This window comes from Pinus tabuliformis, chromosome 9, assembly GCF_031772625.1.
Source record: "Pinus tabuliformis cultivar Carrire ecotype Pingquan chromosome 9, CPIR1, whole genome shotgun sequence".
Taxonomy (NCBI): domain Eukaryota; kingdom Viridiplantae; phylum Streptophyta; class Pinopsida; order Pinales; family Pinaceae; genus Pinus; species Pinus tabuliformis.
In genome coordinates this window covers 466,335,561-466,349,457 of record NC_142307.1, presented here as the reverse complement: position 1 = coordinate 466,349,457, position 13,897 = coordinate 466,335,561, and the positions used below count along the sequence as shown (strand labels likewise).

Genomic DNA, 13,897 nt, shown 5'->3' with positions numbered 1-13,897 from the left:
CTTGTTCAGACATTGACCTACACAGCCTCCATATATGAGACAGGTAAAGCACTTAACTTTGTTCATGTCCTTTTTCTTATCATCCTGTGAAGTAGCTCCTCCACTTGAGTTCTTCTTGGCCTTTGCCTTGCCCTTATTTGGTTGCCCAATAAGAACAAGGTTCTCCTCATCCCCACCCTTACGTTGTCCACTAGACAATGACTCCTCACAAATCTCCTTTTGAGTGAAATTTTCCCATAGTCTATTCCAATCAAGAAGCTTATCTCGTGCTAGGATCTATTGGAAAATGTAACTAGGTTCGGTCTTCATTAAATGTATTTGAGTCATCTTGTAATGTACTTGTCAAAAGAATAAAGAAAAGAATTTTTATTATTATTATTGTGACTTATTAAAGCATGGGTTTCATGCTTGGGTCACCATGTTTTAGGTCAAAGTCCCCATTGAGGACTTCTAGGATTTATTCTGAGTCAATAGAGTCATTGTACTTTTAAAGAGACCCTTCTTGGGCTTTTGAATCATGTAAAAAGGTTTAGTATTGAGTCAAATATAATTTATGTATCCTCCACATCAAGTCGGCCTAGAAGAGATCAAGTCAGCCTAAGGACATCAATTCAACCTCCCTTGAAGCCTATAAATAGAAGCAAGTCGAATTCATTTGGAGGATCTCATCTCAAGCAAGTTTGATATCTCTAAGGAAGCCAGAGAAGTGCGAAGTGTGTCTAAGGAAGCCAAAGGAAGTGTGAGTTGGGTGGAGTCTAAGGAGAAGAAGAAAAACAAAATTTTGGTGCCTCTCTCTCTTTGTTTTGTGCCCTAGTTTGGGAGATCGAAGTCTTCCAAGTTTTGCTAATGTCGAAAGCTGCTACATAATCGAAGTTTGTTAATTTTAGGTATGTTCTATGCTGATAGCAAATTTACTTCAATTTCCATATTAGCTCAATATCAATTCCAGATTAGCAATCACATTTAGCATGATAATAAAATGCAGATAGAACATAAACATAAATCGCAGAGGACAAGCCAAGACAAGAGAACACAAAATGTGGCACTAGCTAGGGACAAACCCCAATGTGGGGAAACCCTTGATCAATTCTTCTTATATGTTCTTCAACAGTTCAGTAGAGAGATAGACAGTACACATACATCAGAAGTCAACATATTGACTTATCTAAATAAGAGCAGAGATCTTCTCTAAGAAGATAGCATATGAGGTAGCTGATCTGAGCTTAGTAGAAGGCATACTACTTCCACTGATCCAAAGTGACTCCATCACCATGTTGCTCCTTATTGTGCTGCACTCAATCATCATGCTAGACCTCGGTACCATGTTGCACACATCATACGGTTGAATCATCAAGTTGTACCTTATCATCATACTGCACCCACCAGTGTTTCCTCATACTGAACCTCATTGTGCCCATCATGCTGCATCTCATTGTAGCATTTATTTATCAATGCTACACTACACTTCATCATGATGCCCATCATTATGTAGCAGTATTCAACATCATGTTGCACCTTGTTGTCACATCTTCTAACAGCAGATAGGGCAGCCTTCATTATGTCAAGACAGTCCTATCTAACAGTCATCAAATCCTTGACTGTGGTGTTATGGCCTGCAGCCTAACACACAGTCTTCCTGTAGCTTCCAGGAAGCACAAATATGATCCTTGATCCTCCAATGATACCTCAATGGATCTGATCCTAAGCTCCCGTAATTTTGCCCTCCTAAACAGCCTCACTGTCTTCCTGAAATAGCTCCAGAGCAGCCTTATTTCTCCACGCTGAATACTCCTTCTGGCTGTTATTGTCACGATGTTCCTTTAGGGCAAATTCAAGCTTAATGTATAGACTTGTCACCCTCAAACAGTAGTTGCACCCTCTAGCAAACCTTCCTTGTCTCCGCCTCGTCCAATCAGTCATACTATCCTCTAAACAGACCCCTGAAATAGCCCTCAAATGTCCTCTCCTTGTTGCAGCTAGGGCTTCCTTTTGGACAGCGAATTAGGGTCTTTAAACTGTGGGTGGATGACCTTAGATTAGCACTCTCTAGACTGGGAATAGGGCTTTCTTTAGGCAGCGTATGAGGGCAGGTTTGGGCAGCGTATAGGAGCCTCTTTAGGCTGCGTATAGAAGCTCCCCTAAACGTGGATACATCTCCCTTCAATGATCTTGCTTTTGCTGCGGCTAGGAGCCCCTTTTGACTGCAGTTAGGGCATCCCTTTTTGTTGCGTCCAAGGGCTATCTCAAACCCTTTCAAAACAACGTATAGGATTAGGGCATGACTGCTTTCAGTTAGGGCATGATAAGACCTGCGGCTAGGGCATGATCGGACTGCATTAGGGTCAGTTGTTAGACCTCATTCACCGTGCTAGATCTCCCTGCTTGGACTGCGGCTAGACCACCTTCTTTGGGACTGCAGCTAGGGCAGTATTAGACCTCTTCTTAGGGTCTCCTTTTAGACCTGCGTTTAGAGCTTCATCCTCTTATATTTCTCTTCCACTAAAATCCCAAAACAAGTGGAGAGAAATCAAGAGTGAAGTGTGTGACTAAATGACTATCAAGCAACCTCCTTTTATATTAAAACGTTGAGCACAAGTGGGGGTTATTTGGTTGCTGGCCGACCTTGACGAATTGTCCCATAACAGAAATAAATTCATATCTTCATGAATACTTATCGGAATCAGATGATCTTTAGATCAATCCAACACCTCTCGATGAGAGGAATCCAAGAAAAATATCAGCTGCCATAAATAAGATGACCCACATGGAGTTTGGCCCTAGTTGCCAATTTTAACAAAGTTGCTAGAAGAGAGGTTGAAGATCTGGAAGGCTAACTTGGTGTGGAGGGGAGGTTTGGTCTTTGTCTAGGGTGAAGAGTCTCAAAGAATATTATTGAAAGGAAGAGAATTTTGACTGGGTTTTCCCCTTGAGGGGGGTTTTGCCTTGCCATAGTGCCTATATCTAGTGTCCATTGTTTTATGTGCCTTTGCTTTGGTAATTGCTTGATGAACTAAAAGAAAAAAGATATAAAGAAAACCTAATAAGAAGTCAAGAACATCACAAGTAATTAACAAGTATAAGAAAATATTTCTGCCTTTCTGATTTTCTAACAGGATCCCTGTCACAAAGGTAGCCACTAGACAATGACTTCTCACAAATCTCCTTTTGAGAGAAATTTTCCCATAGTCTATTCCAATCCAAAAGCTTATCTCATGCTAGGATCCTTGTCACAAAGGTAGCCACTAGACAATGACTCCTCACATATCTCCTTTTGAGTGAAATTTTCCCATAGTCTATTCCAATCCAAAAGCTTATCTCGTGCTAGAATCCCTATCACAAAGGTAGCCAATTGTTTGGAAAACCCACTCAAGGCTATCTTAACAAGTTCATCCTTTGACACAGCTTCCTCAACAATTGCAAGCTCATCCAGAACTTGCTAAATCTCGGAGAGGTATGATGCCACTATGTCCGATCTATTTATCTTGGTGTTTTTCAATTTCTCTCTCAACACCATCTTTCGATTCCGGTTATCACTCTGTTACAGCTTTGCCAAAGTCATCCACATCTCACAAGCATTGTTCTTTCTTGATATTTGAGGGATCACATGATCCTTCACAGTGTCCAAAATGATGCATCTAACTTTCACATCCTTGAAATTGTGAGTGGCATGTGTTGTAGGATTCGAAGGAGGTTGTATATCAGTATCAGCAAATTCTCATAGGCAATTTTCCATGAGAATTAGTGAAATTCTCTCCTTCCATGGACTGAAATTAGATGCCCCTTCCATCTGGTCTTCAAATCTCAACCCGATAGAGGTCATTTTTTATTTTTTCTCAAATCAAACATTTAGCCACAAAACCCTTCTGCTGAGACTAAAAATCTGCTATTATAACCCTTGTGCTACTAATCTTCCCTTTTTTAGAGTTTCAAGTACTCTGATACCATGTAATTTCCAAGTACCAATTTCAAATTTTTGTTTCCTACAGCTATTTTATGCCCAGAAAATATTCAACTCAAAGAATTAATTTTTTGTTGCCCATGGGGTGCATCTCAATTGGCGATCATCATGATATGAAGTAATCTGTAAAAAATGAGATTTAAAGTTCAAATCCTTGTGGGATGAGCCAACAAAAAAAACCAAATTAAATTTATGTTGTGAATAGATTCTGAAAACTCCAAAACAAAAATACTCTAGTACTTTTAACTTAATAATGTTGCAGCAGAAATATTTAGAAAATCAATCATAAAACAACCACTGAAAACACAGTTAATTTGCCCCAAAAAAATTATCCTTAATTAAATTTTCTCTAGAAAATTTAGGGCTCCCCTCACAAGGAAAATGGCCCTAAAAATACACAAAAAGAAAAAACAATAATAGAACCTAGAAAAATCCCACTGCATTTTCAGCCCAAGAGAAATTCGGCCCTCCTGGAATAAACACAGCCATGGCAAATCCCAGCTTCCACTTGTGAATTATGGCCCCCACCTGTACGGCCTATGCGCTGGGAAAAATGGCCACCCTTGCTCCACATGCCCATGGCTGGAAACTCAGCCTTGCTCCACAAATTTGGCCTGCACAGAAAACCTGGCCTTCTTCTCAAAGATCTTGGCCTCGCTCCCCTAAAAATTCGACCTCCATCAATTTCCCTTCCAGACAACCCTTGTTGTCCCTTGCTGCTCATTTTCTGATTTCTTCAGCCTATCACAAACTTGCAATAGGCTCATTCAAATCTACTGGAATCCCTCCAAAACAATTGTGTCTTCATCCTCTCCTTTAGGCTTCTTTTATAATTTCAAATTGAGCATAATCCCTAACCCTCAATCTCCAAAGTAATAAAAAGCTAAAGATTAAATCCTAACCCACATAGATTAATGGTTGAGAATAGATCTAAGTGACTTAAATAACTAACTTATTTATCCTTAGGAATTTGCTCAATTACCCAACATTAATTGATTAAATTAATTAATGTGTGTTTCCTAAGTTAAACTTAGGAAAGAAATCATATTAATTTGCTCCTCTCGAACAACCACCTAAAAAGGACTTCTCCTCTTGCATGCTATAAAATCAACAATGATTCCATGTCTCAAGTTTGTATCAATCTGAGGTTCTCCTTTAAATTCCTCATGGACAGCAACATGTATATTTCTTAATAAAATATAATGAGTTTTTCTTCTAAAAAAATTTAAAAAAAAAAAAAAAAATATATATATATATATATATAGGGGTTATCCCGGGTGGTTGGGAGGAATGAATGGAATCCTCCCCACCCACAGTATATGTATATTCCTCGTATGGAATATATAGCATTGAACCTGTGAATATGAATATATATATATATATATATATATATATATATATATTGTCAATCATGTATCTGTGTCTATACAACTTTTCTAATAAATTGTCATATCGGTAACAAATATCATATTTATACCATGAGGCTTAGATTTTAGTCCGTACAAGAAATTAATAAAAAATCATATTATGGGGACCAGGGAAGACCTTGACATTTTCAAGGATATCACCATTTAACAAGCAACATCCCACAAGCATCCCCATGCCAACCTAGGATAAATGCCATAACTGTAATGATTCCTTTCCCAAAAATCAGGGATGCATCCCTCTGCAATGTGAATGTTAAGCCTTATTTACAGCATTATTATTCACATTACAAATGGCTCCCAAAAATATAAATCAACAGTGGAAAGTTAACACACCCATACACCCTAAGTTGGTGACTTAGCCCCATTTTGGGGTGAAGCAAAATAACCTACCCAGACTTACCATCCATTTTCATATATATCCTCTTCTTTCTCTCAATCATAAATATTAACAATTATTACTGACAATATAGAATTTATGTTTCTCCGCCATTTGTATTGGGATCCGGTTCTTTTCCATTAAACATTATTATCTTCCTTCGACTGCTGTAGGTATGAGCTTCTATTTTATTTCCTTTACATTCTGCAGTATTTTCCATCCCCTCCTATATTTCTGTCAATTCATATTTCTTCCCTGGATTTCCTCTGCTATATTTTCTATCATGAGCCCTTTGTATAACAATGCTGTAAATAATGCGTAGCATTTACAGTAGAAGGTTAACACATCCATACACCCTAGGTTGGTTACTTAGACCCAAGTTGAGGAAGAGCAACATAACCTACCCACACTTATCATCTCCATTTTCATAGATATCCTCTTCTTTCTCTCAATCATAAATATTAACAAGTATTATTGACATTATAGAATTTATGCTTCCTTCTCCACTTGTATTGGAATCTGGTTCTTTTCCAATGAACATCATTATCTTCATTCAACTGCTGTAGACATGAGCTTCTATTTCATTACCTTTACATTCTGCAGTATTTTCCATCCCCTCCTATATTTCTGTCAATTCATATTCCTTCTCCGCATTTCTTCTCCTATTTCCATCATACCCATTTCCCACCTCCTTCCATCTTCCTTCCCTGAAATCATTGTTGGGGTTTTATTTTGGAAATTCAGGACAATGTTAGGGATAAAAATCATAAAATCAGGCTAAGTTTCTGGCTTCAGAAAACCTCAGCTTTCTTACACAAATTTTCCCTGACTGAAGTTAAACATGAAGGAATTAAAATATAAATGGATTAACCCATTGAAATGAATATCAATCAAAATGCATAATTTTTTTCTGAGTAGACGCATGCATAAATTTTAACAAGCTTTATAATAATCAATAACCACTAAGTGAAAAGCAAAAACAATGTCAATTACTCACATAAATGTTTTATTAGTAAGTTAACCATTAACCCCGACCTAACAAATAATAATTATGGAATTTGACAAGCTCAACAGGACATTGAATAAAAAATACAAGTTTCAGTGTAGCTGTACCTTCAGTGATGCTAAGGAAGCAAGCGTGCAAATCTCTGTAGCACCCTTTTCGACTACTGTGGCCACTTCATCTGTTTTGCATAGAAGAAAAGCCTCTGGCCTGGCATGAGAATGTCCTCTTAGACCAAAATAAAGCTCATCTTAATGGCAAATATAAAAAAAGAATATTATAATGTGGACATGATTGTAAAATTCCTCTGCATACCTTTGCTTTGGAAGTAATAAATAAGCCATTCGAAGAGATCTTATTGACCTTACTGATGATTCAATAAGAACCATCTGCGACTCAATTTCATCATCTGTCCACTCCTGCAATACACAAGAAACATCAAGAAGATCTACAACTATTTAATGTCTATAACATTTCTACAAATATGTTAAAAAGGCAAACTTAAACAAAGTTGCTAAAAAAAATATTGAAATATAAGAGATTCCTTCAAACTAATACAAACATTAAAAGATTTGCATTGCAAACCTCGACAACTGTAGGATAATCAGAAATCATAATTGATTCCTTCCTTGAGGTTTCCCCTAGTCTTTGGGGTAAGCGTTGCCATAACTCTTCAGTAACAAAGGGCATGAACGGATGCAATAACCGCAATCCATTATCCAGGCATATCCATAATGTATCCCTTGTAACGCATTTTACTGATGCTGACGTTGAATTATTATCATCTGCCGACATGACTGGCTTAATTATCTCAATAAAAACATCACATAATTGATATTGCCACCACGAGTAAACTGCATTGGTTGCACTGGAGAAATCATATACTTCCATGCTTGTGACAGTCTTTGAGATAGCTTTATTTAAAACAGAAAGTATCCACTTGCAACCACATGGCAGAGATTCCACATCCAAATTCTCCGAAGGAATAAAATCTGTTCCCAAGTTGAGCATCGCAAAGCGGATAGCATTCCATAGTTTATTACACCAATGTCGATAACCAACTACCCGCTGGATATCCAAATTTATTTTATCTGACTGCACAATAATTTCAAAACATACACAGCTAAGCTCCAACTAATAATACTATAATATAACCTATTACAATTCAAGACTGGCACCAAAATACCTGAGCAGTGTAGGCCACAAGAGAAAAACGGAGGGCATCTGTCCCACACTCTGCTATGCCATTTGGAAAGTCTTGCTTTTGTCCTGCTTTTGCAATGTCAAGTTCATTTCTATCTAAATTACCCTGCTCCAGCCTTTTATGCAGATCCTCCAATGTAATACCATTTATGACTTCCAAAGGATCAATTACATTGCCTAATGACTTGGACATTTTACGACCATGTGCATCACGTACCATTGGATGCAAATAAACCTGTATCAAATAACTTTATGAGTTTAATTTCAGGAAGAAAGCCAAATGTGAATCTATAAATCCACAATATGATATTTTCAAAGAACCTCAAAGAATATATGTTTCTACATATGGTATCTTCAAAAAGTCATCATAGTTGTAAAGCTACAACATGGAGTGTAATTTAACAGCAGAGAAATTATAATATTGATAGAAGAGATTGAAGATATTGAAATTGAAGTTCCAATTTAAGGTTACAGAGGCAATGCAAGAAGCTTTCAAATTTATGTAAAACATCATAAAATCATTTTAACAGACAAGGGAACACATATGTAAAAGGGCATTAAAGATTGTTATGAGTCTTTGAAAACATCAATGTAATTTAGAACAATATATTGTAAGTTGTGAAAGACTTCAATCAAAATAAATAAATAGTCTATAAAAAATATGGATTCATTTAAGACTCATGCTTCTGATATTAAGCGTAATATCTTAGAGATTAGCTAATTGAAAGTTTCAACTCAACATAATGCATTGAAGCAATAAGTTATGCAACAAAAAAGTTTCCCAACTATGCATTTTTAGCATCCAATGCAAGGAAGTCACCTCCAACCTCTACATCTCATAGATAAAAGAATCTGCACCTCTAAATATCAAACTGGGTAAAAAGGAGGTACCTTCCAATGTAATCTATTATCTTGTTTCAGAGAGGAGAAGATAATTTTATTAATGACCAAGGAAAAGGTCAAAGGGACTAGAGTACAACCAACCGTCCATAGACTATGGACCGTATAGAAAACTCGTAGAAGCTAAAAAGGCTGACACAAAAGGAAAGGTGCAGCTAATAATAAAAAGGAGAACAGGAGGATCTAGGTACCAGAGAGGAAGAGAACACTAAGAAGCATTATGCCCTAGCTGATATCAATATCATAAGTAGAAATAGAGGTAGAGGACGAAGAGGAACAAAAAGTATCCATGTCTCCATCTATCCTTGTGAGGGACCGATGCAAAGCATCATGACATCCTCCCAAAAGTACGGAAAGAACTAATAAAAAAATTCCTACCTGAGAGGACCTCATCAGTAGTACTCTGTATGGTGCTGGTCTAGCTTTGATATAATAATATAAGATATTTTTATTAATGTCCAACAAATGACCAAAAATGTAGGCCAATGGGACTGATGAAGAGTACACTCAGTATCAATAAGGGAGTGCAAGCGCAGCTCCTAAAAAATGTTGAGAATAATATAAAAAAAGAGAAAAACAAGCAGTAGTGCTGCTAATGTGCTGCTGTGACACACATTTAAAAGACCATGGCATGATACAAAATAATAGGTAGGATGTACATCAATCCAGTGGATGGAAGTTCATTGTCTCAATTTTATGCTACCAATAGGATTGAGTGAAGAGTCCATCTATATCTGCCTCTGGCAGTGGAGGTAGGATAAAAGAGAAGTGAGAAGCCTAACACTATTCAGTGTGCAGTGGTCATACAAAATCTCTCAGGTGTGAACCATTGCCTCTTGGATGTATAAGGTAAGGCATCTCTAGTTAGGGTAGAAAAAGAAAATCACAAGGGAACTGCCTGAAAGAAGCAGTTTATCCTCCTCCAAATTTTAGTGTACGGGACACATAAAAACAAGGTGCTCCTTGAACTTGATCTCCTAGATATGGAAAAGTTGACAAATAAACTTGAACCATGGGATGCGATGGTCTACCTTGATCCAGAGATGGTGAGAGCAAACCTGCAACTAGTCAAGGGGGATACACGGGCCATGAAAAAACAATGAGACCATCCTTTATTTACATGAAGTGCTAATAGTAATATACCATCTTGGGGCCAAAAGTGGAAAGGACCCAGGTGCTCTGAATGTATGCTCGTTAGATTTCATCCCTAACTACATTGTTGATCTCTCCTTAGGTGGGGAGGAGATGACTGCAGCATCCAAAGAGTAACTAATGTGGGAAATGACAATGAACTAGAGAAATGCAGTGGCCTCTAAGAACGAGCTCTGTCTACACCCAAAAAAAGTCTATCTCCTTAGAGAAAAAAGCAAGATAAGATAGTTGTACAGGCTAGAAGTCGAGTCCCATGAAGTAATAACCTTGTGAAGGAAGAAAACAAGTCTTAAAATGTTCTCCAGGCCTAGAGCATGGACCCCAAACCCACCTTGAACAATGGCATAGGAGACCATCTGTTTGCAATAGATTGTGTGTTGGATAATCAAAAACTACACCATCTCAACAATGCCCAATCTATAGAGCACAAAATTTTGATTTGGGGTAGCATCGGATGTGCTCTAGCCACGAAATTTGGTGGAGAGGTTGGGGCACATGAGATCTCCAATACCTAGAAAGGGTTTCGGCAGATTCTAAACAAATCAGAAGATATTAAAATAATTAATATTTTTAATGGAATCCCTAAGTCTAAACTTAGCGAAAATAAAATATTAATGTGTATTAATATGAATCTGTGTTAGAATGGTCCAAAAGACATGGATCAAGCCAGATCTAATCTTAGTCGTTGATTAGAGACTTAATCTCGGCCGTTGAGATGTCAACAGGAAAAGTATAAGAGGAGGCTTGAGGGTCACTTGGATAGTACACCAGATGATTAGTCATTCTATTCTCTAGAGCGGGGTTTGCTAAGAGAGATAGAATCAGTGATCGGGAAAGCAACTGAGGGGCATTGAGTACAGAGAAACAGAGAAGGCAAAGAGTGTGTCGAGAGAGCAACGCAGCAGCCAAGGAGAGTGACGCAAAGCTAGCAAGGGCTCACGTAGGGCCACGCAGAGGCAACCAAGTGTTGCGCAGAGCACCAGAGGGGCCAACGCAGCTGACGCAGAGGCTCCCAGAGCTGACGCAGTGCCTCCTGGGGCTGACGCAAGCCTAGAAAGGCTGACGCAGGGCCAGCGTGAGACAGAGAGGGGCTGACACAGTCCAAATTGTGCAGACGCTGGGATTGCAAGAGCAATTTTGTGCTGAGGAGCTGCCGGAAGGATTTTCCTAGGTTTCAGCCAGGAGATTTCTCTCAAACTGTGAGGTATAGCTACTAAGGAAATTCTCCGTTGGGTATGCCAGTTTCGGCACTCAGATTGTACTCTGATATTGCTTAATAAGAAAACCCTTAGATAGTTGCACCGGTTTTCCCGCATTGGGTTTTTCCAAGGACATTGGTCCAAAAATAATGGTGTCATGTGGTGTGTTTGTTCTTGTTTCTTTTAGTCGCTGATCTGTAATATGTTGAGCATGCACTAGTGTTTATTTTCAGTATCTACTTTGTAAATAACTTGATAAAGAAAAATTAACAAGTAGGTAGGAATAAATCAGGAAAAGTGCATGAAGGGTTTCTAAACTAAGTAAATTTAGAAACTTCAACATGGTATTAGAGGGTTATTGCAGATCACAAGTGGACTAAGAGACATCAGCCGAGCGGAGCAATAGCAGCAGAAAACAATTGTCCCGAGGTGACAGAAGCTATTTCTAGTAGCGCAGAGGCCAAGAAGTGTGACGCAGACCCAGCGAGAGCCACACAGAAGAAGCCGGGAGCTGCGCAGAGCCTCAGAGAGGCCAGCGTTGCTAATGCAGAGGACCAGAGGGCTGACGCAGGGCATCCCAGGGGTGACGCAGACCCAGCTGGGGTGACGCAAAGCCAGTGTAAGGCAGAGAGGGGCTGACGCAGTTCACAAAAAGGCAGTTGTTGGAGTCTAGAAGGCTGCAGAAATATTGCAAAGTAGAGTTAGTGAGGTACTGTAGTCAGAACAATACCTGACAGAGCAAGGCCAAAGGAGTTGTTACCGAGGGTTTCTAGCCGAGGAACCTGGATCAGCAATGCAATTGCACAAGACGATCAGAGTAGGGGGCATCTCGACAAACGGCAGAAGGATTTCTAGGAGGGAAATCAGGACTCAGAGGGAGTCTAGAAGAGAACTTCTAGATGGGAAGTAGAGACTCAGAGGAGTTGAAAAGAGAACTTCCAGGAGGGAAGTAGAGGAGCGTCATGGCACTACACGGGGTAAGAGACCACGATAGACTAGACGAAGCATCAAACTTCGCAGTCTAGAAGGCCAAATCTTATCAGTGCTTGGCAAGAATTGTGTCAAGAACTTCGCCTTGAAGGTTATAGCTATCCCAGTCGACCCCCATGATAACGACAAGTACGAAGAGGCGATGGCGAGGGCCAAGTGCATTATCCTTGATGGGGTCAACGATCATGTGCTACCACATATAGCCGAGAAGGAAACAACAGTTGAGATGTGGAAGGCTCTCAAGAACCTGTACCAGCATACTTCTGTGTAGAGAAGAATGCTGCTCAAGACCCAGATGAGGTTGTATCAGATGAAGAAGGGTCAATCGATTGACACCTTCCTTGGAGGACTGAATGAGATTCGAGACCAGTTGATTGTTACAGGAGCAACACCGGATCAGGAGCTTATGGTGAGGGCAGCCCTGAATGTTGTCTCAGAAGATTGGAAAGTGTTTGTCTAGAGTATCCTAGGCAGAGGGACTCTCCTACCTTGGGACGAGATGTGGGCAGCTCTTCGCCAAGAAGAGATCAGACGGCAGTCGAAGACAGGTAGCAGCAACAAAGGGATCAAAGTTCAGCAGGAGGAGGAGGATGTGGCCCTAGCATCTGAGGGAAAGCAGGAGAAGTGGAAGAAGAAAGATCTCTCCAAGATCAAGTGCTTCCACTGTGGGGAGATGGGTCATTATGTGACCCAGTGCCCAAGGAAGAAGAGTAAGGGAGAGTCTTCCGAGACTAAGGCAGCGCCAGCACGGGCAGAGAAGGAAGTTTTGACAGACGATGATTGTGCCATGAGTGCACACGCACCACTTGAGCAGAAGTGGGGAGACATCGAGCTGTAGTTAGATGGACTACAAGCGATGAGGGGCAGGATCCTCGAGGTACCCAGCCTCTTGGATTAGACCTTGCTATGGGAGCCCCAGCGAGGAGTAGCAGGATTGGCTGAGTGGGTAGAGACGGATGCGGATGGAGCATCAAAGAGAGCTACAGTGCAAGATTCCCGAGACAGCGCAGAGCTAGCAGGTTGCAGCAGTGCGAGAGACACAGGAGTGTTGCACTAGTGCAGGAAGGCACAGAGAGGTGTGCAACGGTGCGAAATGCAAGGAGTTGTTGCAGCAACGCAGAGGTCAGAGAGAGGGAGCACTTGTCAGCGACAGAGGGAGCTTCAGCATCAGTGGGTGTTTCTAGCCCAACAGGGAGGTTAGTTGGGAGATCAGTTACTTACTTCTCAGTAACTGAGTTGCAGTGCAGCAGTGGGCAGCACGATGCAACATGATGAGAGGAGATGCAATGCGGATGCAGTGCTGGGAGAAAGGACCAGCAACAGCACGGATGCAGAGGGAGTTGTCGTACAGATGCAGCAATGGCAGTGGCAGAACCATGGGCAACAATACAGGAGGCAGCAGTGCAAAGGATGTTGGGCAGGAAGGCCTAGCATCAACACAGGTACCGATGCCAGATGATCAGAGTAATACTCAGTGAGGAGTATTGCTAGAGCACAGTCCTCACTAAGAGGGAGTGTTGATTTGGGGTAACATCGGATGTGCTCTAGCCACGAAATTTGGGGGAGAGGTTGGGGCACTTGAGATCTCCAATACCCAGAAAGGGTTTGGGCAGATTCTAAACAGATCAGGAGATATTAAAATAATTAATATTTTTAATGGAGTCCCTAAGTCTAAACTTAGGGAAAATA

The 13,897-nt window shown here is 40.2% G+C and overlaps 1 protein-coding gene across 5 annotated transcripts in view; it reads right to left on the bottom strand.

Moving 5' to 3' along the window:
- Positions 1-13,897, bottom strand: part of LOC149149211 (valine--tRNA ligase, mitochondrial 1-like) — a 277,751-nt gene that overhangs the window by 88,107 nt on the left and 175,747 nt on the right. For all 5 annotated transcript variants that reach the window (XM_089439538.1, XM_089439541.1, XM_089439537.1 and 2 more), the window contains 4 exons: positions 7,951-8,202; positions 7,350-7,859; positions 7,080-7,183; positions 6,875-6,974 (listed from right to left, as the gene is read on the bottom strand). In XM_089439538.1, the coding sequence (XP_089295664.1) occupies positions 6,875-6,974; positions 7,080-7,183; positions 7,350-7,859; positions 7,951-8,202 (966 nt within the window). The remainder of the gene's footprint in view (positions 1-6,874; positions 6,975-7,079; positions 7,184-7,349; positions 7,860-7,950; positions 8,203-13,897) is intronic.